Source organism: Etheostoma cragini, chromosome 10 (genome assembly GCF_013103735.1).
Source record: "Etheostoma cragini isolate CJK2018 chromosome 10, CSU_Ecrag_1.0, whole genome shotgun sequence".
In the NCBI taxonomy this organism is placed as follows: Eukaryota; Metazoa; Chordata; class Actinopteri; order Perciformes; family Percidae; genus Etheostoma; species Etheostoma cragini.
In genome coordinates this window covers 16,371,427-16,399,065 of record NC_048416.1, presented here as the reverse complement: position 1 = coordinate 16,399,065, position 27,639 = coordinate 16,371,427, and the positions used below count along the sequence as shown (strand labels likewise).

General features: G+C 40.2%; 2 protein-coding genes across 5 annotated transcripts; both read right to left on the bottom strand.

The window, feature by feature from the left end:
• Window positions 1–2,691: 2,691 nt before the first annotated feature.
• rtn4rl2b (reticulon 4 receptor-like 2b) lies at window positions 2,692–8,333 on the bottom strand. Its single transcript, XM_034883158.1, has 4 exons — window positions 8,075–8,333; window positions 6,186–6,412; window positions 5,843–6,073; window positions 2,692–4,751 (listed from the first exon to the last, which is right to left on the bottom strand). The coding sequence occupies exons 1-4, from the start codon at window positions 8,121–8,123 to the stop codon at window positions 3,882–3,884; spliced, it is 1,377 nt and encodes a 458-aa protein (XP_034739049.1). The 5' UTR covers window positions 8,124–8,333; the 3' UTR covers window positions 2,692–3,881.
• A 5,013-nt stretch (window positions 8,334–13,346) lies between these two features.
• On the bottom strand, window positions 13,347–25,120 carry slc43a3b (solute carrier family 43 member 3b). 4 transcript variants are annotated; one of them, XM_034883155.1, is made up of 13 exons: window positions 25,022–25,120; window positions 20,600–20,791; window positions 20,306–20,435; window positions 19,102–19,148; window positions 18,906–18,982; window positions 17,411–17,503; window positions 17,174–17,313; window positions 16,492–16,601; window positions 16,210–16,353; window positions 15,853–15,960; window positions 15,329–15,515; window positions 14,969–15,092; window positions 13,347–14,842 (listed from the first exon to the last, which is right to left on the bottom strand). In XM_034883155.1, exons 2-13 carry the CDS (start codon window positions 20,784–20,786, stop codon window positions 14,717–14,719), a joined length of 1,473 nt encoding a protein of 490 aa, XP_034739046.1. In that variant the 5' UTR covers window positions 20,787–20,791; window positions 25,022–25,120; the 3' UTR covers window positions 13,347–14,716. The 4 variants fall into 4 exon arrangements, with proteins under 4 accessions (XP_034739046.1, XP_034739043.1, XP_034739044.1 ...); XM_034883152.1 differs by lacking the exon at window positions 25,022–25,120 and adding an exon at window positions 21,140–21,215; XM_034883153.1 differs by lacking the exon at window positions 25,022–25,120 and adding an exon at window positions 21,155–21,210 and having other exon boundaries at window positions 20,600–20,792.
• Between the last annotated feature and the right edge of the window lie 2,519 nt (window positions 25,121–27,639).

Below are 27,639 nucleotides of genomic sequence, written 5' to 3'. Positions count from 1 at the left end.
TTCTCCAGTTCATTTACTGACAGAACTGAAGCAGTCCCATGTTGGCACCAAGGTGGCGCCCACACCAAAACAGATTTCACTAACACTCACCCTATTCTAAACTGATGATTGACAACAGTGTTTAAGCAAAATCAAATAACCCATTTTCATGTTTCGTCACCACCAGTCATAAGAGACTGATGTCTGAGTGTTTGTTCACTTAATTTTACAAGCGTAATGATTAAACTAATTTTGTTTTACTCTTAGCTTTTGCAACAGTCAGTGGTTTGATGCATCAGACAATGCAACCTTTATTTACCAGCAGAACCACAACTTTCACCAAATACATCTTCTACGTGCTGTGCCAACCTCTGGGGAAATTTCCCAGCTTCACAAAATAAAAAGTCAAAACTAAATTACGTAGTAGTATTGTGAGTGCTGTTTTGCAGGTCCTTGAACAGTTGGATGTATTTGTTTGTGTGAGACCACAGGCAGCACACATCCCAGGACCTGTCAACCTTGTCACCCCACTTCTGGCCTTCCATCGACGCTTCACGGCATAACCTGGAGAGGGAGAAAAAAAACAAATGATAATCACGCTTTAAATCAAAGATGAAATTACTGAACAGCCAGTCAGCGTCAAACTACCCAACCTAGAAGGCTAAAACCTTGCCAACTGTGCAGACATTTTCAGACATTAAAAACACATACAGCCTCACGTGTCAATCGTATTTGAGCTGCCTACATGTTAGGCGGGAAAACCGCTTTGCGCTGGCCCTTGCATCGATTTCCTATGGGGACGTGGTGCCCAACCACGCGCTACCCCTGGCTTTCCGCTCTGCTCGCATTTCCCGCTTTGTGCTGCGCTCAAAGTTCAAACTATTTAATCTTTGACCTAGTTGCCACTGACTTTTCAAAAGCGCCACCGATGAAGAAAATCCCAAGAAGTGTGTGCACAGTGTACGGCTGAGCCATGGTATGTTTTCTGTCCTGGGCCGGTCCCAGAACCCACCCGGAGTGTTCTGGCCAATGCTGATTTGCTTTCAATGGATATCTTTGTGCTTCTCCCATGGGTAAGTTAACACAGTTAAAGGATGTATTTTCAATTGTGCTTTATGCAGTTGAATGTTGTCATATCTTTCCCCTCTGCATTTACATGGAAGATGACACATAGACAGTTAGGATGTCGACTTCATTTTGGCACAAACGGAACAGACACAAATACATGGATGACTGCGCATAGACACATTTAATTTTGGCACAAATGGAACCCCATATATATCAAGGGTTACATGACTTGTCTCAGCAGAATTTGGAAAACCTGTCCATAGTTTTATCTTCAGTAGACTTGACAACTGCAACAGTGTCTCTGTAGGTCCGCTGCAACTCTCAGTTCTTTTACTGTAAATCAAGGCTAAAGACTATTCTGTTTGACGTTGCCTTTTATTTAATCAGGTAATTGTCCAGTTCCTATACTGCACTGTAACTTTTTTATATTTGTCTTAAGATATATTACCTTGTATTTATTTTCTATTCTCTTTAATAAATGTGTTTTATGTTGGGTTTCATACACTTGCATACACACACTACAAATAGCACCAGGTTTGACAGGATTATGGTGTGATTGTGTTTAAAAAAAAAACGTCCAGACTGTTGACTTAATTGCACAAGGATGTCAAGGCAGATGTCAAAATTAAAGACTAATCTGAAGATACTGACCACATTCATGCGTATGATTCACTCATTTTACTGTGCTTTAGTGTGAAAGTGTAAACTACTGCAAAGGTTCGATTCAGCAAGCTACTGATTCAAGAATAGGAAAATGAATTGATGCAGTGCTTTCATCATGAAGTCATCATTGTTATGATCTGTATACATTGTTTGTGCTTATGTGCCAGCTCACTACATTTTACACATTCTTGAATTCCTTTGTGGCATCCGTAATAAACAAAGATGGCAGCGAAACACTAGGGAAACCCAACACACTTCTGCTTGTTTGATTGTTTCTTTATTTTTTAATAAAGCAAAACACTTTCCTAACCAGTTTATATATTGAAAAATACAGAATCTAACACCATAACAATATCCTTTATGTTCTACGCAGGAACTCACAGCCATGGTATGGATATACATTTGGGGTTGACAAGGAACTTACGACGCCCACGAATAATGTGGATCACAATCAGGTTGGATTGGCGTTTTGTTTAACAGATTGGTTAATCAATACCCATCCTATTATCCAAATCACACAGCTGAGTCAGAAAGGTTCTCTTATAAAGTACAGCTTTAATATGGTCTGTAGTACCACCCAATACAGATATCACTGAAATCCCACAAATCCTTGGATTTACTCGGTGTTCAGAAAATAGTAAAAAACAGACACACATTCCCATGCATTTCTGAGACTATAGTTTTTAAAAACAGGTATGGGTCCTATAGTTTATCTGCGCATAAAGGACTTTTTAAACTTTCTATCCAAGCTAAGACAAAATAAATACATTCTCATAGACCCCGTCACACTGACAGAAACCAATTGCAGATCAAAGTGTGACAGGAGCCAGAAGGGAAGAGACCTGAGGCTTCAAACAACACAAAGGGCGGTGTAGGATTTAGCCCTGGTGTTGTTTTTCCCTTGCTCTGTATGTTCAGTTTGAACATCCAGACAAACAGACAAAGAGAAAGACAGACAGAGAGACAAAGGCCATGTTTTTAAAGGAAAAACAGACACGTACACAGAGGCACTCATTTTAGGTAGAAACATAATCAAAGTGGTTGTCTCAAGACTTTGGTTAACAGTCACTCACACACACAAAAACTGAATCCCACACCAAAAAAATTAAAACATCAAAATCTCGAGCACATGCCTTCCCTTTTCAGAAATTTCAAGTTGCATGAGAGAACAAGAGACAAAACTGAAAAACACCAGGGGCAAAAACTGAGTTTTTATATTTAATTTGTTTGCCTCCCATTTACAATCTAAGTAACTCTTTCATTGCTGCAAACTTTAGTTTACTAAATGGTACCAAGTAAAAAGCAAAAATCCAGTCACCATAAAATACAAAACCGAGGATGTGTGTGTGTGTACAGTATTGATTAGTGATATGTACAAGTGTGGGTGGTGATGGTTGTTTGCTGGCATCGCTGGGATCACACTAGATTTTGAATCTGAAGGAGAGAGTAGAGCTGCTCTTGGCTGCAATTCTGATCCTCTCATCCTTTTCTGCCATTAGATGAACATCTATAGCTCTCTCTGCTTACAGTGAATTGATTTTCTTTTTACTTCTCACTGTAAACGTTTCCTTCGGGATGAATAAATTATCTATCTATCTATCCATCTATCTAATCCTTTCCTCTCATGACTCATTATCTGTGTTTATCCACCTCTTTCTCATACTTCTGATATAATGAATTACCACTTGTATTCATGATGACAAAAATAAATAAGTGAGGAACAATACGTTAGCTGTGAGTGGATGATGGTGAGCACTATAGAAAATAGCTGTTGACGAGTCACAACGCCTGCGTTGTTTGTAGCTATAATATCAAAAACCACCTGGAGACACCACCAGCGGTCTGTGTTGTGTCTCTGTCATTTCATCCTGTTGTTGTAGATTTCTGCCTTTGTACCGTCACTATCAGAGTCAGTTTTCATGATCTGATCCCTGATTTTAATGCCTGTATTATAAGCAGCAGCTACTTCAACATTCAATTCTTGTCCTGCTCTACATTAACTCTACTGTTCTCTGCTCTTTAAAACCGCTCCCTGCTGCCTCACCTGTCTCCTGTGTCAGTGTGGCACCTCCTGCAAGTCGAGAAGGTAACTGAAAGGAATCAAGATCCAGGTATTTGTTAGGATTGGAAAAAGAAATTAGAGGGGAAAATTGAGTAAAGTAGAGCAAAGTTCAGCCAAAAAGGAAATGGAAGGATAATGTGACTACGGAGAGGGAGAGAAGGTGAAGGAGGGATGGGGTGTTGTTTAAGAAGGAGGACGAGGAGAAGGCTGTGTCGTAGCCTGGGGGACACTCCAGCTCTAAGCAGCGGACAGAGGCGTCTTCATTGCCGTAGTTGGCCCAATATTCTTCTTGGTCTAGCTTGGGGAGCGCTACCTCATCCTCTGACAGTTCATACTTTGAGGAGAAGGTTTCGGACGGGTTTTTAGGGAGGTACTGAGGCTTTCCGCCAGGGAAGGGGAAGGCCTTCACTCCCTCTGCGCTCTTCTGGTACGAGGCCTTAGACGAAGATACAGGCTTGTGCTTGGAGAACCACCAGCGGGTCTTAGTGCTGAAGGTGGTTGTGGTGGATCCGGCCAGAGAGCCAGGGTCAGGCAGAGGACAAAGAGCGAAGTCCATCTCGCGGAGGAATCTGAGGTCTTGGCCGCGATGTTGGGATGGAGAGGTACACATGAGCTCAGAGGAGGAGATGCGGGCCTTGCGGAACCACTCCCAGAGGGGACGAGCCTCACAACCGCAGGACCAGGGGTTACCATTGAGGCGGAGGAACTGGATGCCTTGGGTGTCTTTCATAGCCTGGCCTGGCAGCTCGGCCAGGGAGTTGTTGAACAGATAAAGGATGGTCAGACGGCCCAGATCACGAAAAGCCCGACGGTTGACCTGCCTGACGCGGTTGTCATGGAGAAGGAGGCGGTCCAGGTTGACCAAGCCTCTGAACACATTCTCAGAGAGGGCGCGGATACGGTTTCCATGGAGGAAGAGATGGGTGAGGTTGACCAGGTCTGAGAACAGGTCATCCTGCAGAAAGTGGAGTTGATTATCCTGGAGAAAAGAATTTAAAGAATTTAGTGCTCTGAAGACTGTTGGGTTGTTGTAGTTGGCAAAAGATGTCAGTTATTACTATCAGCTGTGATAGGAGGAAAGAAATCCCTCACTTCCTCTCAAATTACCGTATGTGTACACTTGGGGGACATCCTATGAACAGCTGAGATCTCACTTTCAGCTGCCAAAAAATACAGGTGACATCTTGTAAAAACCTCTGCAGGCTAATTTCCATAGAGCACTGAAGTGAATGAAAAAAATCAATGAATAATACAATATTTATTTCTTATTGCTCTTCAACGCTTTTTGCTCCTACCGTGTTGGGTTTTAAGTACTATCTAAATAAAACTTAAAATTTAGTTGAGTATTTTTTATGAGAGATTCCCAATGCTTATTTTCAATAAAAGAGAGTGCTCGGTAGAACCTCCAGAAGATAGAAATTAACGCTTTCCCTCTCTATTGTAGCCTGACGTCTATATGAAAAGTTGTATTGGGTTATTTTCAGTCATTTTGCTATATATTTCCTTAAAGAGGTGAGTATGTCTTGGTCTTTTTTTATTCTACCCTTGTTCCTAGAGTTATATTAAATCCTTTTGTTTTATATAACTTGCAACACTGCTGTTGAGAGCAAACACTTTCTTCTGTGTATCTTATATATTGCGTATGGAGGATTTGACAGCTGACTGATCATTCTGTGTCATTTTCATTATTTCCCTGCAAATAATCTGAGAGAACTCTGTTGAGCTTGATTAATAATATGATGGTAACAGAAATGTTGTTTTTCCACTTTTGAACAGTGCTTATTTTAGCTGCTGAGATGTGTTGCTTTGGTTAGTGTTTTAATATTTTCCTATATGTAAATATATACAGTATGTATTCTCAGTTTGCATTTTTGTGATCACTGAACCTAATTAAAACAATCTTCCAAAATGCACAGTGTCTCTGTGTGTGGGTGTTCAACCTGCATGTTGGCAACTGCTGTTTCCATAAATCACTAACACAAATGTGTACTTCTGCAAGCATCATGCATGACTGTCAAATATGTATCTCTGCATGTGTTGTTTTTAGGTATATGTGTGTGCTGGTTTTACCTGCAGGTAGAGGAACTGCAGGCTGTACAGCTTGTGGAATAGGTCATGGGGGAGAGTGGCCAGCTTGCAACGATGCATGTGCAGGCTCTGCAGCCTCTCCAAGCCCCTGAAGGCTCCACCTTCCAGGTGCTGTAACGGGTTATCGCCCAGATCCAGCTCCTCCAGCACTCTGAGGTTACTGAAGGCCCCGGCCTCGACCCATGTTATGTTGTTACCATACAGCCAAAGCACCTACAGAATGAAGAACCAAATAATTGGATGAGAGACTTAAAATATAAGACTGTTAAACATTTCTGCAATTATTACTTGGAATTTCAACAGATGCACACGCTGCCATTTTTACCTGTGTCTCAAAGCCAAAAGAGTCTGCACGCAGCTCTGTGATACGGTTGTTCTGCAGGAAAACGCGTTGAGAGTCATATGGCACGCCAGCCGGCACTATGGTAAGGTTCTGGGACTGGCAGCTGACCGTCATGGGCGTGGGGTAACACACACACAACCTCGGGCATGCAGACACCCCGCTCGGCTTCACCACTACCAGCCACAGAATCAGCCACAGACACAAACCACCTGCAGAGAGACAGAGAGACAAGGGGGGTTTATTCATATGAGATGATAAGGGACACAATTGAAGGTCAGGTTAAAAGCAAAAGGCCATTGTTCCAGTAGTTGGTCCTGGGGAGAGAGCCAGGCAGACAAAGAACGAAAGGTTAATTTCAGTTCTGGCACCAGTCTTTCTTTGCGGTCTGTCAAACCTGTCGTTGTTGCCAGTGATTGTTTTTAGCACTGCTGTGCTCTCACCCGTGACTTGTTGGTGATTCCCAGAACTTTGTGGTTCATATATAATTCACCAGATTACATAACAGAAATCATTGACCCGTTCATATCCACTGGATCAATTTAGGTCTCCACAGACTCTGGATTTCAGCTGTTTAAACAGGAAATCAATACAAATCTAAGAAAATAAAGAGACAACAAACGTGCATCACACGTGATTCACTTTATTAAATTAACCTGGAATCCTAGTTCTCAGGCTATTTAAAAGGATGTTTCCGTTCATTGGTTTACAATGCAGAGGGCACGCGTAAAACCGGCAACCAGATCCGGATCAGTTTCGGTTCTTATCAATATTGCAACAGCTTCTTGGCACAGCTCGGATAACGGTACACAAAAGTGACCACCGCCGGAAAAGTATGCATGAAATAATAATGAAGTTCCTATTCATCAGTTGTGCGTAAGATTTTCCAGAGGCTCACCTCTTGACCTCTTAACAAGTTACATCATTGTGCTGGACAATGAGGGGAAACTGTAGATGGGGCACTTAAGTGAAATAAGACACTTTTCTAAAGTCTTCGTACGTTTTATGGCCTGCTCGTCGACACGAGATGAGGAAAACAGATCGGAATCGTGGGTGCATATTTAGTAATTAGCTGGATCCCTCCATGCGTAAATAAAGATATGGAGAGATTGGTGCAGAAGTTTTGGTAAACTTTATAGTAGATCCAAAACAAAAATACTAACTGTGATCAGATGTTGTCAATAACTTTTCCTATAGATCACGCTATCATAAAAAGTCCCACATTTCATCGAGAGACTATAGCTACTAGCCTACTGCCAAATCTTTGCGTTAAATTGACCCAAAAAGCGCGCACTCTGACTTCCTCTGTATGCTTCTTAATTTCATCAACAATTCAACATGCTTTCAATTTACATGGGTGTTGAATAATGTGTACGTCTTGGTAATAACTTTAAAATACATGCAAAATGACTGCGTACAACCATCGTAAAGTCCATTAAGATCAAGATTAGCTTTATTGTCCCACAACGTGGGAAAAGTTTTGTGGGCACCCATGCTGCTGACATGTACAAACAATAAACACAGACAGACACCATGTAAAAACAACAAATACTGTACAATAACATACCACAGGCCATACTGTGGTCCTGATGGTGTATATTCAGATTTTACAGTTTTTTTAGCTGATACCCAGAATAACAGAACAAAATCAGTAATATATTCATTTGTCACTTTTAAGAATTGCAAATTGAGTGACAAACTCCGATAATTCAATTAGAAAATACTTTTTAAAAATCTAGTATGGGCAATAATAGTCATTTTGTCCTGCTATTGCAGCACATTGGCACACAGAATTAAATCACACAAATGCATTTCCTAAATCAGAAACTTCTCGGCGCATTCAAACTGCAGGTGCACGATGGAAAGCAACTCACCCTTGAAGTTGCGGGCGCTGGAGCGCCTCAAGGTGCTACGACTCTCCATCTCGAACCAAAGCCGAAAGCGAGTTAGCCTGCGCGGCGTGGAAGTGCCTGCTTGCTGCTATCTCTGCTGAGGTTCAGCTCTGGTGAACGAGTTGCTGGGGCTTCGAGCAGTGGCGAGCTGGAGTCCCGCGAAGCTGTTTATACCCGCGGCGGAGTCGTCGCCCACAGTCGTGGGCAGCGGAGGATCCTCTCTACGTCAGCCCGGGGGGAGGGGGGAGGGCCCCCGGAGGAAGCGACTATATGGCAGTACTGTCTTCACAGTGGTGCCAAAAAAGTCACGCACCACTGTCAACAGTAGCTACGATTGTTATTGATTATTAGACTGTTCATCACGATAAGGTATTTAAAGGCACCATAAAACGCATGGCTATAGGCTAATAGATACGAAATGTTACAATGATAAAGCTGAGCAAATTTTGCCTTTTTTACATAAAGATGAATCCTGTCACTAAGAGTAGTTTGATTAAGTAACTCTTCTTTTCATCATATAAAACAAAGCTCAGTGTGGGAGGAGGTTGACTGATTAGCCATGAAGAAGTGGGATGGAGGTTTTTGGTGACAACAAACTATGAAATTCTGTGATAAAGTACGAATACTAAATAACTGGTAGGGCACATGCGCTCACAAGGGGGTTGGAGGAGGACAGGAGGTGGTAAAGCTCATTTGGCATTAGTGCCAAAAAATCATCTGTCTCATTTAGTGTAGGCCAGTTCTGGAAAGAAGCCGAGAGCCGCCTACAATTCAGCACAACAGATGAACATGAAAGGGCCTAGCGGTGGATCGAAATGATTCAAGGCAGCATATGGACTGATATCATGTGTGTGAGGACAGATGACATTAGGCTACATGATCCAGGTAAGTTTGTCATTAATAAATATTTGACATTTAAACTATGAAAGAAATGATTTACTGTAAATGCTGTGAAGGGCAGTTGGACGGATGGATCGTGTGATAGAGGATGCTGTCAACTGTGCGTGAGTGCTGCATGTGGATGGGACGTGGGACGTGGGACGAGACATGGAGGTCTTCTGACTCCATGTGAAATCAACCGTGTCAGGGCAGGGTGGGCCGTGGTTTACTCACAACTGAGTCCTCCCTTCATGACAAGGGTCAAGGCCAGCCAGGTCCAGCATGATGATGATCATCTGTTCCCAAGTGAATACAAACTCACCAAGAGCTGCTCCGTGGAAGGTCATCTGCAACTCCAAGCTGTGAGCAGCGCAGATCATAAGTTGCGCGTTTGTAGTCACACCGTTTCTTGGCCGTGGTGTAGTGATTTGGGGAGGCAGCTCACCATACAGGCATTAGTGGCCTCTACGGGGGTCTGCGGAACACAGAAGGTCGCTCGCGTGTGTGTGGGTGGGTGGGAGAACGTAATGTATTCACACTGTTGTTGGCCACAATCCAACTTGGGAGTCAGCCAACTCACCAACCAGACTCCATCTTCAGGGAGGCTGTGGGAGTGCGTGTGTGTGTGTGTTTGTGTGTGTGTGTGTGTTTGTGTGTGTGTGTGTGTGTGTGTGTGAGAGATGCGAAAATCATAACCCATCCAAACACATAAGCAGAAATGCATACATGTAGGCTACGTAACAACACACACACACACACACAAACACACACACACACACACACAAACACACACACACACACACAAACACACACACACAAACATACAAACTCTCTGCAATGGCTGTTGCATCTTGTCTTTTAATTTGATGTTTTAAATGTCATTAATGTTATGATTATCTGTTCTAAGGTTAAGCATTTCATTTATGAACTGTGCTATGTAAATTAAGTTCCTTATTATTATTATCATTATCTTCTCAGTTGTCTGCTGTGTCAAAGTGAATCACGGGCACACTGGCATTCAAACTTGTGTAAACACAGCATGTTCAGTGATCTGTCCTGATCCTGAAAAAACCTCTTGCTGACTCCGTCCACAACCCTTACGCTCTCTCTCTCTCTCTCTCACACACACACACACACACACACACACACACACACACACACACACACACACACACACACACACACACACACACACACACACACGTACACAGTGCTGAAGACCTTCTGTGTGGACAGAGTGTTTTTCTGCACACTGGGTACATCATGGTCGAGAGGCAAGAAAACCCTAGAAGCTGGAATCGAATTGAGATATTTTCATGTGATACAGAACACATTTATTTCACCTGAAACGTGTCTCCACGGTGAAGCAATCTGTGGTGGTAGTCTTAGAATCAAAGCATCAGGTAGTAGTTTAAAAAAGCTATGAAATGTAGTGTGAGGATCACATGTGCAGAAGTTGTATGAATCAGACAAAATGTGGGTGTCATTTGGAGCAGCAAAGGTCTGACAAAACTTTGTTAACAAGATAATGAATCATTTGATATTTAGTTGCAGTGTCAGAAGAGAAGACCGTGTGTAAAGTTCATATTTGCAACATATTTTAATACGCCTGTTCAGGTTGTTGAAGGCCTGAAACATGTAGCTAAATGTAATGTGAGTGTTAGACTCAGAATCAGTTTCTTCTTGATAAATACATTTAGAAATTATCTTTAGTAAAGTAGATCCATGTTGATGTCGTATTTCATCCTGCAACAGGTCAAAGCTTTAATCATTTACCTGAAATCCTATTTAAATTTGGTTTTTCAAACACGGAAAGGCAAAGTGAGATAAATCCTACTGTGCACATGTTGCTTATAACATTAACGGTGGAGCTGTAAGCCAGTAAGCCATGGCAGTGTGGCTCACTGCTTTATAACCCTGAAACTAAAGCAGCTAAATCGAATTATTTTTTTAAATCAATCAACAGCTGTGATTTTTCTACTGTGCCATGTCAAAAGGTCTCCTTTTAAAAAAGAACTGTATATGCTGTAGCATTATCTGAAAGCAGTGGAAGTATTCAGATATTTTAATAAAGTAAAAATAGCCAATATCACATTGTAATTGTCCATTGCACATAAAAGTCCTGCAGTAGTAAGTATTACAAAAATAATCTTAAAAACTACTCATTGTGCAGAAACTGCCCCTTGTGAGTGTTAGATTGTAACGCCTTACGTTATTGGCTTATTATTACTAATTACTTTCATGTGTAACCAGTATTTACTAGTTGTCAAGTGCTAATCTAACTACTTTTTGTTATTTTACAGTTTGGCACAAAGAAAATACATTGCCGGGAAGGACAAAGCCTGACATCTAGAAGGTGTCAGGCTTTGTTGCTCCCCTTCTGCAATTTGTGTGTCACCATGTTTAAAATCCCGTCATCAATAGAAACAACAACAAAAACCTCAGAGCTAGCAAGTTTGGACAAAAATGTGGAACATGCAACAAAGAAGGCCTGCTTGTTGCATGAATGATTTTTTTTTCAGTGAATGAATCTAAAGATTTACAAAGAATATGTTTACGGCATTTACTATGTAACTGGGACATGCTAGCATGTTTGCCCATTGGTTATGGAAAAGGTTTATGTTCCAATCATGGCCTATTGTCTGTGGTGACGTAATGAGTGTAATGTTAAACAGAGACAGAGGCGTGAAGATACCAGGGTTTTAGTCGTGAGAATATCAGGTGAAAACCGTTTAGTTAAGGTGGATAGCTGCAGCAAATTACGCCAGTAAAGATAATAAATAAATAAAAAAATGCTGCTGGCCAGTTCTCTATTGTATAAGGATCACCAAAAACATTTATAGCAATAATAAATGGAGATCCATCCTGCAAAAGCCAACATTTTAATTTTATTAAATTTATTTTCCATCACTGAAACAAATCATGAAAACCAGTCCCAGATCAAACTTACAAGGTGACCTCTAGCTCACCCAGTATGAGCGTTTGCTCCAGGTGGGCTAAGTTCTTTGCAGCGGCCCGGGTTTGAGTCCAACCTGCGTCCCTTTGCTGTGTGTCATCCCCCATCTCTCTCCCATCTTTCCTATCCACTGTCTCTATTAAATAAAGGAAAAAGCCCCAAAAAATAGTCTTAGAAAATAAAAAAAACTGTCCACACCCTTTTGTCCATATAGTGTTATTCATTATTATATTCATTGTTGGGTTTCTGTAAACAAAATCACAGAGTACGGTCTAGACCTGCTCTTTCATGAAAATTGCTGTGAGATAACTGTTGTTGCGATTTGGCGCTATATAAATAAAATTGAATTGAATTGAATTATTCATTGTATTGTTTTGTCTTATCAGAAATTACAGTTAGTCCTGTTTAGTGTGCTTTGTTTTGAGGTGCAACTAAAAACTCAGAGCATCAGTAAGCTCACCTAGCCTGTTTAGTCATTCAGTGTCAGAGATAATTTGTTTTCCCAACAGCTTTCCACAGCAGATGGAAAACAGCACATTAGGGTTGATAGAGTGAGGCCATTACAGTTTTCTGCTGTCGCTCCAATCAAAGAGAACCAACATGAGTTAGTTGGACCATTTTGAGTAAGCTTATGAAATCTATGTGTCATAAAGACATCCTCAGTCCCTTCAACAGATTTAGTCCGATTAAAAAAAGCAAAACAACATGCAACAAATAGCCTCATTAACAACCTGCTTATTTGAATCCTCCACGCCTCCCACCTTCGTTCCAATTTATGTCACATATTTGTTAATGCATTATGTTTATGTTTCTTTATTCTTAAATCGCCAAGATACTGAGTTTTTGATCATCCTATAGGCAGCAGATGCAAGGGGGAAACCTGTCACCATACACAAGTTGCTTGCACACTCACGCATACGCATACACAAACACACACACACACACACACACACGATACAACAGACTTTTTTTCTGGGTTCACTGCGTTGTCACACAGCAGGTGTACAGGGAACTTGAGATAGGCTGTTGTGGGGGTTGCTGTGTGCCTGTTATTCGAGGTTTAAACCCTGCCAGAGATGATTCTGCCCCGTGTGAAGCTTCTCCACCACAATCAGGAACATCATAGCAACTCCTACCCAGACTGCCGAGACTATAAACGGAGACAACAGACTGTCCCCTGAGGCTACTGTGAATCCTGATTAGTGTAAACTTTATTTATAGAATCAGATCTTTTGGTAGGAGTTCTCCAACGATTCAACTTTGCATTGCCAAACCTTGTCGACTTATGATGGACCAAATCAACGAACACAACTGAAAGCATGGATTAAACACAGGGAGAAAAAACACAGGGAATTCAGGGTCCAGTCAAATATCCAGATTAATGTCACTTTAATTTTAGTTTTAGTCTTTAGTCTTTTAAAATGTCCTATTCCTGGATTAAAATGGCATTTTCTACACCATCTGAAATAGGCAGTTGCTTGCAATTGCCTCATGTTTCTCACAATAGCTGAAAACTGAAACATTTGGACAAAATTAATGATTAAAAAGTTACAATTCTCTTTACTAAACTTTCAAACAGACACTTTCATATCAAATGACACATTGCATTTGTTGCATCAAGATAAAGAATTTGCATATTCAAAGTTACATTTCAACAGTACCACATCTTAAGTCTTGGCATTTCAGCAAAATACACAAAACCCAGCTAAAACGTAAACTTGCTGGTAAAAGAAACATGACACATTTCCCTTTTTTAAATCCTTCATCACATTAAATTATTCCCCTGAACTACACACACAAAACAGCTGAGATTTAACATGTTGGATACAACCAAAACATCAAAGGAGATCCTTTTACTGTTTGTTAATGGTTGGCAGAGTTGTGTATTAGCCAGCAGATGGCAGAGTTGTGTCCCCTGCTCTATTTGATGTATCTGAATGAACTGGCATGGCAAAGCGATCAGTGCAGAGATTAGTAAACAGAACATTTGTCCAAACAGAGGGTTTGCCTGAGTTATCTTTTTGTTCTGTGCTCATCACTGACAGATCTGATTAAAAGAACACAGACAAGGACATTTGTGATTCTGACTCTCAAACGTCCCATACGCTGTTACTGCATGCATCCTTCTCCTACCATACATTTTTGGTCCTATGCTGGTTTAAAAAAGAAATATATGAGATAACCTGAAGAGGTCAACACTAATATAAACATCATATGTAACATCTTCAGCTTTTACAATAAAGTTTGTTATCTTTTGTCACTTTGAATCCATTCATGGATAAATTAGTACAAGAATACATATGTTAAATCATAATATTTGTAAAACAAGAAACATAAAGATATGTCACAGTCATGGAAAGCAGCTAGCACAAGGAATTTTAACTGTAAAACTGTAAAGCTAGTTAGCTTGTTGCTAAAGCTGTGTTTTCAAAAAGCACCATCAGCTAACCCTCTAACATCGTATAAGAGTGTAAAAAGATCTATGCCTAAGTAAAAATAAAATGATGTATCCTGGAAGTCTCTCAGGAAGTAAAGTGTTATGCACCTTGTCAACTGCAGCAGGCTGCAAACTTGAACCTCCTAACTATTGTAGATACATTCAATTCAAACTTGATTCGAGAGTGTGGCAAATGTGCCGACTGTACCCGAAACCGCACTTCATACAAACACTTCATACTCAATGCAAAAAGCACTTGATGACACACATGGCAACGCAACACAGCCATACAAGCGTTATTAATCAGTCAAACTAAAGAGGTAGCAGTGCCACTGGTGATTGTGAGAACATTTTAAGTGTGGCTCTCATTTGACAGACTTAAGGAGGCTCGCTGGGAGGCGAGTCTTCGACAGTGCAGGAAGACAGAGAGGGGATGGATGAAGGCGAGCAGGCTGATCAGCGTCAGAGCGATGTTTACCTGCACACACATGAAAGGAGAGGAGCAAGCAGTGAGAGGAGTGTTCATATATAAAGACGGTGACAAAGGAAGGAGAAGTGGAAGATCAAGAGTTACACTTGTATCAGCTATATGTCGTGTACTCACATATAAAGGGTCTCCGTCCAGAGGGCCATTCACCACAGCAAAGCAGGCATACTGCAGCAGGGAAAACACTGCAGACAGAGCCATGACCAGACCATACAGCTTCCCAAAATGGCACGACGGAAAACTACACGCAGACACACACACACACACACACACACACACACACACACAATTCGTAAGTATTAATACTTAAATTGCTTAAAGGTTAACACTTCACTTTAACCCACTCTAAACACTTTAACATGTGTTTATAAAATGTAACACTAAAATGTTGTTGTAAACAGAAATATGGGAATACTGAAGTGTCGTGCATAAAATTGTTTGTGCATGTTTGTATTTGTGTGTGTGTTTGATACTCACGCCACACTGATGAAGGCTGCGTTGCCGCCGTAGAGGAAGGAGCGGTTGAGCACCTGCAGGATGAAGGTGAGGTACTGAAGCGGCAGGTACGGGGTGGAAGCACAAACTGAGAACAGTAGACACTGCAACGCCGTCAGGAAGAGAGAAAGCCCCGAGGCCCGTAGGTCTGCTTCCTGTTCACTCTCTCCTACAAACACACACAGAGGAAAACACACACCTTATCCTCCAAAGTGAAAAAAATGACAAAAATGGTGATGAAAACGCATGTCTGAGAGACAATTCCTTTTTTCTCTTATGCAATTCTGTTTTGTGTAATTGTTAAGGGAACATGAGGTTGGTGGTCATGGCAATTGGACTTCTGTTTATCCCTAAGAGTTGGTAATGGCACTGTTTTCAATTAACATTTATTATCCCTTTAGAGATGCAAGAACCCACTGGCATGCTGGGCCTCTGAGAGCACAGCCGGGACATGCTGATAGTAGGTCTGCCATGGGTGTGGCCTGATAGTAGTGTTAGTATGTCACCTGCAGCACGAGGTTTGCCCTTGTGTCTGTCCATGATGAGACCATTCCAGGGAGCACACAGCACGCCACACAGCTGCGTTATAGCAAAGGCATTGGTGTACTGGCTCACTGCAGGGACACACAAGCGAGGACAAGATGGTTACAGACATGAGACTCCAAACAAGTCTACCAGAATAGAAGATAACAGTACTTTCTATCTATGTGAGCTTTTTGCTCATAGAATATTACTTTAGTCACAACCTCTTTGTGAAAGCACAGGCTAACCGGTTAGTTTTCAGGTAACTTCACGGACTTAATGAGCAAAGTTTGCACAAATGTCCATCTTTGCTAAGAGATGATGTAGTGTAGTGTGTTTACCCAGTGAAGGCTCTCCCGCTGTCAGCCGCTGCAGCATGGGGTTGAGGGTGCCGATAAAGAGGTAATGTCTGAGCTGCATCACCGACAACCAAAGCAGGTGCCACACAAAGAACCAGGACATCACACACTCACGGTAACTCTTCTCTGAGAGAGATGAAGAGAGGCCACAAAGAAAGATGAAGACGAGGAAGAAACAAACATGAAAAGAAATAGGATGTATGATTACTTTCTTTTGTTATAGCTTACTATGTCATTATCTGTGTCACTGTAGAGTCGACAAACCTGGTTTCACAGGTTCCTTGTTGAGGGGCGTTTCCTCTGTCGTCATCTGTGTGTTAGCATTGGCTGTTGTCTGCTCTAAGCTCAGACTATTTGATTTACCACAGGTTACCCTGACAAAGGTCAAAGGTCACAGTGGGTCAGACACAGATTGATGACATTGTGGGAGTTACTTACTTTTTCAAAAGAGGTTTTCAAGTCATAACCAGCTATAATACCATAACAGGAAATGAAGGATTATTTTTAAGGAATGTGGCACAATGCTGTGAAAATAATTATAAAAAATAATAATAATTTGTGGTTTTGCAAGACACTTGAATCCATTAATTGTTTGTTTGCCTTTCAATATTTGGAACAGAATCTTTTGAATATGAACCCGTTTTGTTTGATGAGGAAAAGGTAAGTGTTTATGCTCTCTTACACTGCTGTAAGAGCACACTGATTTGTACTGTGACGTGTAGAGTAGACTTCAAGCTTTAGCTCAAATAAGCCAAGTCTGTAGCATTTTTAAAACCAACTTATAATGTGTGTCTTTGCATTACTGTCTATTCATCATTTTTCTAATATTTGCAACAAACTAAATTCGGAAAATCAGGAAATAATAAGCCCTATTTCCACTTGATGTATCCCTGAAGAATATGTGAGATGTTGATATGTGTGTGTGTGGTTTCTTGGGGATTTGTACCCATATGTGTAGTGAGCAGGCAGGGTGTAGGGTATGCGGACTCTGGGTAGCAGGAAGAAAGTCCTGAGCAGGTGAATGACGCTGCAGGCAGACAGGAAGAGGAAGGAGGAGCGGAGAGAGACGCCAGCCTCATGTAACAGCTGCAGGAGAAGATAAGACAGGGTGGAGATCACCGTTACAACATGTGATGGAATAAATATGTTTCAAACAAGAAAGCAGTTTGTGAAGGTTTTTCACCTTGATGACAAGGAAGAGTGCCGAGGAAGAATCGAAGGCCCCGTTATAGAGAGTGATGATGGTGGAGCGATGTGAGCCAAAAAGGTTTCCTACCTTTAGAAGAGAAATTTAAATTGATTAAGAATTATACAGAAGCTGTTTAATTCCACAATGTACAGCACTCCCTACTTCCTGGTCTGTTGTTAGTTCTTCCCAAACAAATTCAGAGTTCTCTTTGAATTGAGCACTTTTCCTCCCTATGGTTTGGACTCCTACTCCACATGGCTGAATACTGTGCAGTCTATTTTGCAGGAAACTATACTCACTATAAACTATAACACACCCTGAGACTTTCTCTTAAAGTCCTTTACTAATGAGTTGACTGTAACACTCACAGGCCAACATACCTTCTTACCTTCATTTGTCACCTAACTTTTCTCATTCTTTCTTCTCCTTAATTTCTTATGATTAAAATGATGGTGTTTTATTGCTCACATAGCCAGTATTCTCAGCAACAAATATTCACTTTCATTACAAGATATATTTGCTGACTTATCTCTTTATAATAAAATTGCTAATAATCTTGTAACATTACATTACATGTCATTTAGCTGAAGCTTTTATCCAAAGCAACTTACAATTTGCTATATATAAGAGGCTGCATGCCTCTGTAGCAAATAAGGGTTACGTGTCTTGCTCAGGGACACATTGGTTGATGCATCGCAGTGGGAAGAGAGCCCAGATGTGCTACACCACAGGCATGTGTCCCGCAACATTACCACCCCATCTTGTCACGCTGAACATACAACATTGATGATTATCAAACTTAGTTGAAATGGGGTGTGGTTCACGATCGTTTCCCTTAGACGGCTTTGTGTTTTTTTCCCCACAAAATCATGAGCTCAGTCTGAGAAAAGCCCTGCAGCCGACAAAAGTGCACTGATGACACTAAGATCTACTGTCCAACATCAAACTGTCTCCGTCACTGTCTCAGCTTTCCTCGAAAAAACAGGACTATTCATAGTTAGTTAGTTCTCAATGATGTGTCTTTCTCCGTCACAGAGCAAACATGCAGGCATTCAAATAGCTGAAAGAAAATATATCATTAAACTTAAAAGTGAGACAGAAGGCTACAGACTAAGTTTTTCACAGGAGGTAAAATAAAATAAATTGAGCACCTATTAGGACATAATTAACCTAGCAGCAATGTTCCAATTACAATTTAAAACAAATATTAACCATCCACTGATTCTGAAATTTAAAAATGACTGGTATATCAAAATGAATCAATAACAATTTTGGTTGAATTCCCCAGTGCAGTTTAAATATTTGCTTGTTTTCTCGGTTTTGTATCATGATAAATTGATTATTTTGGGGTTTCAGTATGTGACCTTGGATCCTGAGATATTCTGATATTCTGACAGTCAGTTCTCACAACATTTTATATAGTTATCAATTAAATAATTCAGAATGAATAAATTAAGATTAAAAACTGACTAAATGACTGCATCAGTACCTGCATGTTGGTCATTAGAAACAGGATACCGCCCACTGCCAGGAAGGAGAGAGCTGGGAACAGCAGGTTGGACATAGCTGGTGGGAAAAGGAATAAATGGGGAAAATGAGCATCCGCAGCTGTAACATTTGACTTCTTATGAGGTTCCTGAGACTGAGTGAGCACACGACAAAGAGACGGAGAATTGTTTTTTCACCTGCAGTCGAGAAGGCCACCATCAAGGTACCCAAAGTGTAAAGAAATCTGTTGGGGAAAACAAACTCCAGCGTCATCGTGCCATTTTATTTTATTTTAACAGGCGTGAGAGCGTGAGTTTGAGACTGAAATTTCTTTAAACTCACACTAAATACACATTCACACACAGGTTCTTCTGCTGCTGTGTGCTTTTGGCTAACTTTAATATTCTTTTCTGGCAAAGCACTACCCACATTTTCACATGCTGCGTCATGTCCAACTATTTGCATTCCTTGGCTTTTAATATTCCCTCCACCCTACTTCAGTGGAAACATATGTTTTTAGTACCAGTTTGTTATTGTGGATTTAGATTTATCTGGGGTGGTAGGGCTTTTCATCCCAGTGTCTGAGCATGTGGACTAAAAATGTTTATTTCTGACATTCCTCATCCTTCGATGATTAAAAGTCTTGACCTTTCTATTTCTTAATCGTTCTCTCATGTTTCTTCTTTCCAGCTTCACTGGCCTTTACTGCTTTGTTTTTGTAACAGCTCTCTTTCTCAGAAAACACTTTCTTTAAATTAAGCATTGCTAAGTGTCAGGGTCTGGAATGTACACTGCAGCTCTATTCATGTTCATATGTTTTACACAAGATCCCCCGTGGGAGCTATTTTGAACTCTCTTTCTGACTTCTTGCTTCTAGTTGTCCTAAATGTCCCTTTTACTTCACATGAGCTTGTACTATGTCCAAATGCATATCAACATTTCACATAATACAAACAAGATCTTTCCTCTCCTTTATTTCCATGTGAGAAAAACAGCTGTTGTAAGCAAACAGAATACTAACCTAAAATACGTTTTTGCTGCCGACCACCATCCACTGACTATAGATAATAGGTTCCTCACACAACCCCCACTTTAAAAAAATATCCAAACTATCCCTTCCCGGCTTGTGGCCTTCTACTCCCCTACAGAGTCACTGTTTTAATTAAAAACATTACATAGGAAATGATTTAAATCCATTGACTTTTTACTCTTAAACATGCTGTAGCTGGGATTGCATGGATCCAGAACTTAGCCAAAAAATGTGAACATTGACAACTTCTCAGTCCCTCCCACCTTTCTCCTAAAGCCCAAAATGTTCTCCTAAGCCCTTGAATTGACACATAATTTTAAGTTATGACACGTAAATTTAAGTAATTAAGGTAGGCCTATTGTTTGACTCACGTTCCAAAAAGCCGAGCCACTGTAGTACCAAACCGGTCAAACAAGAAACCGTTAGGCAGCGTCAGGAAATTGTTCATAAAGGAGGCAATTGTGAAAACAAGTGAGAACTGTTCATCCTGTCCACTGCAATCTGTTGACACAAAACACAGTGAAAGCGGGAGCACCAGGGTTAGGAAATGTGTGGTTAAACAAGTGACAATGATGATCAGAGAGGCCTGCATGAAGACATGTAACTCATTTCAGAAATCCAGGTGCTTAGAATTTAAAGTACTGGAGGTGCAATATCAGACTGACCTAAGACCTGCGTTGCATTGAATGTTGTGGTGTTGACGCACAAAGAGCTGAAGTAGCCGTCCGTCTTCAAGACAAAAACAAGTGAAGCCCACCCGAACACGGCTCCAGCAAAACACAGGCACTCCACCAAACCCGTAGCAAAGGTGAGGCAGCGTAGCACCATCAAGCTCTTCTCAAGACCCGGCATGATCCCCTACACATGCACACAAACACAAACACACACACACACACACAACACAAAATCCAAAAACACTTTAATGTAAAATTAAAGTTGCACAAAAAGACATGAGCTTAAACATCTGGGAGGAAAAATGTGCTGCTTCAGTTTAGGCTGTCTTCCAAAAAAAGTTGGACTTTAGCATAAATCCAGACGTTGGCTAACAGAAAGAACTTTGTTAGGATAACAGCAGGTTATAACAATCCCATTTTAACAACAAAATGAATAAATGTAAACGTGCAAACGTGACATTTTAACAAAGTAACCTCCTGTGAAGCTCCAAAAAATGTGCAGTTGTTAAGTTGTATTTATGTGCTTACTACTCTCCAGTACTCACTGTTCAGCCTTCTGTGGATGTCCCTGAATGCTCTAACAGACCACCCCTCTTTCCTCTTGCTCCACTCTCTTTTTTTCTATATATATACAGCTCTTCCTTCCTCTTCCTTACCAGTTCCCTCCCTCTGAGAAAAAAAAAGATAAATCAACCTTTCTGCTATGCAGCAGAGAGAATCCCTTGCTGTGTGGCTGCAGAAAACACTTCTTCCAAGGCAAACAGCAGTGAATCTGCCACTGAAGCTGTGAGACATATTCCAGATGTGGTTGCTTAGAGTTCCGCAGACTCCACTGGTTTAGCCAAAATATGTGACGCGCACTAGGAAACAATTCGGTGTGTGGATGTCTTAACTGGGTCTATGTGTATTACTTTGTTGTCAGTGTACAACATTGTATATCAAAATTAGGAACCAATACTGATGGCACATTTACACATTCAAAGAGTAATTAAAAATTGAGAAAAGATTTAAATAAATGCTATAAATAAAATAAATTGCATTTGCTGTGACCTATAAAACAGTGAAAATAGCTGAGATGTTGCACAAGAACTGTAGTTGGTGTCAGTGTTTGGCTGTGTTTAGTTCTCTGGAGTAGAAGGTGTTTTTGAGTCTGAGTCTATTTGGCCATGAATTTATGGACCTGAAGTGTCTATCTAGCAGGTCAAGATGGTGTCCAGGGTGATCCCACCCTATGATTGGTTTGTTAATTCTAAAAGACACCTCATGATTTTTGAGACATTATTCTGCATTATTGCACATTATTATTTCCCCAGCAGACTGGTTTAAAAAGAGTTACTACCACTATGAACAACAAATAACAGGACCAGCGTCAACAGAAGTAATCATAAAAGACACAAGATCAATATCAGAAGTTCTGCTATGTTATCAAGCTACGGTCTGATTTAACGTCCACTGGTGTGTCATTACTGAAGGAGTTCTGAAAGACCACTGAGGTAGACTCCCCTAACACTATTATTTTACTATTGACTATCATGCTGTTGGATGATAAAAGATAATAGTTGATTTTATATTATTTCCATTGCTTTGATTGATAAAGACGTTAAAAATGACCCACAGTGACTCTATAACAAAAGGGGTCAAGTCATTTTGTCTGATATGTGTTGTAACTGTTTAGTCACTGTTGCTATGGCACATGAGCAGTGAGAGCACAAATTGTTACATGATCTTCATTATTAAACCCAGAAACTCTGCATAATGTTGAAGGCTCATTCACTTCAATGCAGTTTTTTTCTCAGTGGGATCCAGCGGGTTGAGGGAGGGGTCGCTCTGGTTGCTGAGGGTAGAGATGTAAATCCCTGTTGGAAGTCTTATGATGACCACTCATGAGACCAAATGTATGTTTTACAAGTTTCAAAACCGGATCACAAGACACATATATTTTTACACACACACGCACAAAGTGACCCACAAACAAGCTTGTACCCACTTCCTCAAATCAATGGTCTAGTGTTACCACAGGCATCGACCCCTTACATGTTTCTGTGTTTGCATGTGTAAATAGAGTCTGGAGATACAAACTCCAGAAGATCAGCAAAAGTATTGACTTCTCATGACTTTTATCTAATCACACTGCAGACTCACTATAGTTTAAAGGATAATGTTGGAATCATTTACTTCCATTAGCGTCTTAAAACTATACAAAACAAACACATAAAGCTGTGCTCTTGCACTGCCTGACAGTCTTGCATTAAACCACACATAAGCTGTCAAGTTCAACTTTAAAAAACCAACATGGATGGCTTTTGTGTGTCTAAAAAGTGTTTAGACTTTAGACTGATGGAAAGTTTGATGATCCACAGTTCCTTGATAAAGCGGTAATGATGCAACATGGTGCAACATGTTTAAAAGAATAAGCAGTGCAGCATAAATGGCTCCAGAATAAACAGTAAGTGGCTCTTAAGTGGATATTGTTTTTTTCAATGCTCAGTATGGTTTATTCATCTCAGATCCTTCCATCTGACACTGTGACTTTAATGGTGAATTTTAACAATTACGTGTTGTTGGAATTTATTTAGCTCCAACAGTGTGTAGTAATTACGTAATGTAATCACCCATCTCTGTGCAGTGTGTACAGGTTTCCTCTGCAGCCCAATTTTTGAGAATATGGAATACTAAAGCACAATATCAGCTTATAGTTAGACATTTTGGGGAATACACTTATTTGCTTCATGGCGGAGAATTAGATGAGAGGATTGACAACACTCATGTCTGTACTATAAATATTGAGTCAGAGCCAGCTGATTGTTAGGATAGTTTAGCGCAGCTTATCTTAGCATAAACAGGGGAAACTGTTTGTCCGGCTCTGTCCGAATATAACCAATCCACCTACCAGCCCCTCTAAGGCTCTTTACCGTAATTACTGTGATACTAAAGTTTATATTGTGATTGTCAGCAAGAGTTTCACACAAGAGGTAATAAAGCAGGAGAGATGGATTACAGGCTGGATATTACATATAGGTCTCTGTGTGTGTGTGTGTGTGTGTGTGTGTGTGTGTGTGTGTGTGTGTGTGTGTGTGTGAGAAAGAGAGCAAGCATCAGCAAGTTCAAGGACAGCTAATGATCAGATGTCATCGCATTTTTTTTTCTTAGAAAATGATGCTAAAATAGAGACAAACCACAAGGTTCTCTTCCTTCTTCTGTCACTCCCCGATTCTTCTTTGTAAAAAAGTGACATTTGGGATACAGTCCTACACATTTTACCTAATACCATACACACATTATCTGTAACCATGTTTCCTAAAAAAGTGTATAGATAATGGATGTAAGTTTACAAGGTTGCTGGAGTCGATCTTGAGATTGGGCAATCACATGACATTCGCTGACATTCCCACCTGTGGGCCGTTTGGAGTCAATTTCAAAGATTAACATAACCTGCATTTGGACTGTGGGAGAAACCCCACGCTATACCAAAAGGAGAACATGCAAACTCCAGATTTGAATAAAAAGCTATCTGACAGGGTTAAACACGCACCTGGAATGACAACCTGGTTAATGTTTTAAAAGTTCAAGGGAACCCCATTGCAACCCCAGAAAAAATATATTTACAAAGAGTGTGTGAGCCATGCACAGCATAGCAGGGCAGTGACACATATTCTTTACTCTAGTACATTGGAGTTTACCTAGAACTGTCTGTTAAAGTACAGATTTTCAGCTTGGGGAGACATATCAGGCAAAAACGTTGCTATTCAATTTTGAGGCTGTGGATTATTTTGCTTCTGCATCATGTATTTTTTTAGACCAGTGGAAAAAAAACATCCAAAATACACATTTGGTGTTAAGTTTCATGCACTTTGTCTTTTTGCACCTGCATTTTCTCCTAGAGGCTGTTTTGTCAAAATTAGATTTGGTTTCATACTTTGAACCAAACACCTTCACTTTAGTAGCAGTTACACACAAACTTTGCTGTTTTAATCCTATCTATATTCTTAAAGTTTTTTCAGAAGGGGTTTGTTCATGTATCATTCATAGCCCGATATATGTAATATGTTACTCCTAAAAACTTGGTGATGCTGAATTAGAGTGATTTTTAAGTCCAATTCAGGCACAGGTGGTGAGACTCGCCATTAAACACTTACACTTCACTTGAATAAAAGTGTTTGAAGTACCTGGATTGGTAAAAATCAATGCACAAACACTCACAGTAATTTCCTCATTCGTGCAGCAGATAATAGTCATTATTACGTGGTGCAGTGTCTGCATTTGTATGTGATCATGCTGTGGGCTGTTACTGCTCACACTGAACTGTATCGCACATACAGTCCTATAATAAGCTATCACACAGAAGAGAGACTTTCTGATCTATTTTCAGTGAATAGCTGTTTGATATGTTTTCGTGGCAGGATGTACACTTACGTGATGTTATGGCCTCCTACAGTGATCCCATTGTGTATAAAATCCAGATATTGTTCGTCCCTTAAGATGTTAACACCAGGCTGGGAGGATCTATGTTGCTGGTGCTGCTGACTGGAGGGGCGGGGTGCAGCAGAAACCCTTCCTGTCCTTCTGGACCTCTTTAGTCCCTGCATACTTCAGCAGGGCCAAATGCCCCTTCATTCCCCACTGCTGCTGCAAACGTTTATTCGAAATTGTTTACATTCTCAATGGTCTTACAATGAATTTAAGTTATATATAACTAAATTCAATCAACTTTGTGGTTGACCTATAAATTAGCCTATGGCCTACCTGTCTTATAAACGGTCTTGAGAGTGGATCTACCGGTAAATGTATTAATAGGCTGAACCTGTGCCACCATTCTCTAAATTTGATAAGCAATATACATGTAAAAACAACATTAAATAACTGATGTTTAGAGTTACGTATGTAAAGAAACATTGTTGAATTCGGTGTGTGAACAGAACATTTCGTCTGTCTAGTGTGTAGCGCCACCGTGTGACCGATTCACAACATTGCATAATGGAAGTGAGTTAGTTTTGTTTCTTATACATTAATACATGCCTGATGTAAAAAAAAAAAAAGATAAATAAAAGTAACTAAATGCATCTACTACAGTAAGGTAGCCTTAAAGTACAGAGTTAATGTACTTGACTTCTATTGTATGCTACTTTAGACCTTTCAGAGGGAAGTGTTGTACTTTTTACTTCCCTACATTTATTTTACAGCTGTTAGTTACAGATTACTTTGCAGATTCAGATTTTACAAATTTATGATGTACACATTAAATATAATAAAAAATGTGATTTCTTTTATGTTACGGGTCTAGTGTTCTAGTGTATTTTTTCATGTTGTTCATTTTCTCTCTCTCTCTCTCTCTCTCTCTCTCTCTCTCTCTCTCTCTCTCTACCTCTCTCTCTCTCTTTCTCTCTCTATAGAGTATATATAGCTTTATTATTCCATGACTGAAGCCTTTCTTTTCAAGTCCTCTCAGGGTTGAACAGTTGTATCTTCCTGCTGCAGCCTTGTGATCAGCATATCACTGTGCATGAGTTCATATAAGTATTAATGATTAGTGGTAGACCAATTAATGCCATTTTAAGATACTCAGCTAAATAACAAAAATGTCTGCACGCAGCCTTGTCAGAGTTGCTGTTGTAGAACCTGTTTTTACAGTTATTAAGTAACTTTGAAGCCTTTTAGGGCCAGTCAACAAACAACAGAATGTTTTGAAAACGCTCTTGAAAAATCTAGCCCACCACCAAACACGGACTAAACAGAGACAATAACGGTGTAAATAAATCTTCATATAAGTTTAGCAATGTGTGTCTCATTTGTTATTATTAAATTGCTGTTGTATGTTATCAAATGTGAAGAAAACAAAATAACATATCGGCATTACATTTCTTTCATTTTTTTTTAATATCTCTGTTTGACCATTCTACAAAAGTTTCAAACTGTGTGCTCTGAAGTGAGAAAGTGAAAAAAATTACCTCATACCAGGATGTTGCCACTTTTCTGCATCCAGCCCAAGAAGTTGAAGACAACAGGAAAAGTGGTTCACCTCAGCACATCATAAAGCGACACACCCACACACCCATAAACACACACACACGCACACACCCATACACACAACAACAAAACAACACACTCATCATTTTGTCACAAGCTCCCACATGGAAATCTCTTGACATATATTTTGTTTCTCCTGTGTAATGGTATCAATCCTATTGTTTTCCAAACGTACAAAGAGCAACAGATGCATAGTTGTGCTTCAGTGATTAGGCCATGATCAACAAGAAGTGGGACAGCTATGCAAGATGGCGCTGACATATTCACGGCCCACAACACTTAGGGACAAGGGAGGAGGAGGAGGAGATGGGGGGGTGAGAGAAGATAATGGCAGACAGAGTGGGAATAAAGATAGACAGTTATTTTTGAAACCATCTGTTTTGTGTTGAATGAGGAGATACACTGTTCCACCAGGTTGCCAAGTTGAAACGTAGTCTGGTTTAACTGCATGCATGAACTTTATTTGTGCATTTTACATAATTTGCATGTGGGAGGACAAAAAGAAATAGAAAAGAATACCGTTTGTCCAAAAGCTACGTTGACAAACAGGGAGAGTCAACTTGGAGAACCGATTAGCATGTGTAATATCACCTGGAGTTTGAGATTGTGTAACATTGCTGCATATTGACTAACTAACTTGAAGCTGATTTATAGTATTAGAGCTCCACTGAAAGCTAGACACACAGAGGGAGATTATTTTATTTATTCGTACTGTTTATTGATCCCCAGTGGGGAAATTACAATTTGTTATTTTCTTCATTGAGATGGGTGTTCATTGGAAATTTCAGTCAGATTTAATGTAAAAGTTCCTTCCAATTGACAATGAAATAAATAATAAAGTATTTCTGATTTCTGATTCTGATCTGAAATTGGTCTTTCACTTTTTGGGCTTTACTTTTTGTTGCTGAGAATGAGATGAGAAGATTAATACCACCGTCTTGTTTATCTGTTAAATTTGAAGCCACAGCCAAGACACAGTTAGCCTAGCTTAGCATTAAGACTAGAAA

Coding starts and splice junctions, on each gene's coding strand:
- slc43a3b (XM_034883155.1), bottom strand. CDS start 20,786: ATGCCGGGTCTTGAGAAGAGCTTGATGGTGCTACGCTGCCTCACCTTT. Junction 18,983..19,101: donor GGTGGCCTTCTCGACTGCAG/GTGAAAAAACAA, acceptor TTTTCCCACCAG/CTATGTCCAACCTGCTGTTC. Junction 17,504..18,905: donor TTCTAATGACCAACATGCAG/GTACTGATGCAG, acceptor TCTCTTCTAAAG/GTAGGAAACCTTTTTGGCTC.
- rtn4rl2b (XM_034883158.1), bottom strand. CDS start 8,123: ATGGAGAGTCGTAGCACCTTGAGGCGCTCCAGCGCCCGCAACTTCAAG. Junction 6,074..6,185: donor CTTTTGGCTTTGAGACACAG/GTAAAAATGGCA, acceptor TTCATTCTGTAG/GTGCTTTGGCTGTATGGTAA. Junction 4,752..5,842: donor TGCAGTTCCTCTACCTGCAG/GTAAAACCAGCA, acceptor TCTTTTCTCCAG/GATAATCAACTCCACTTTCT.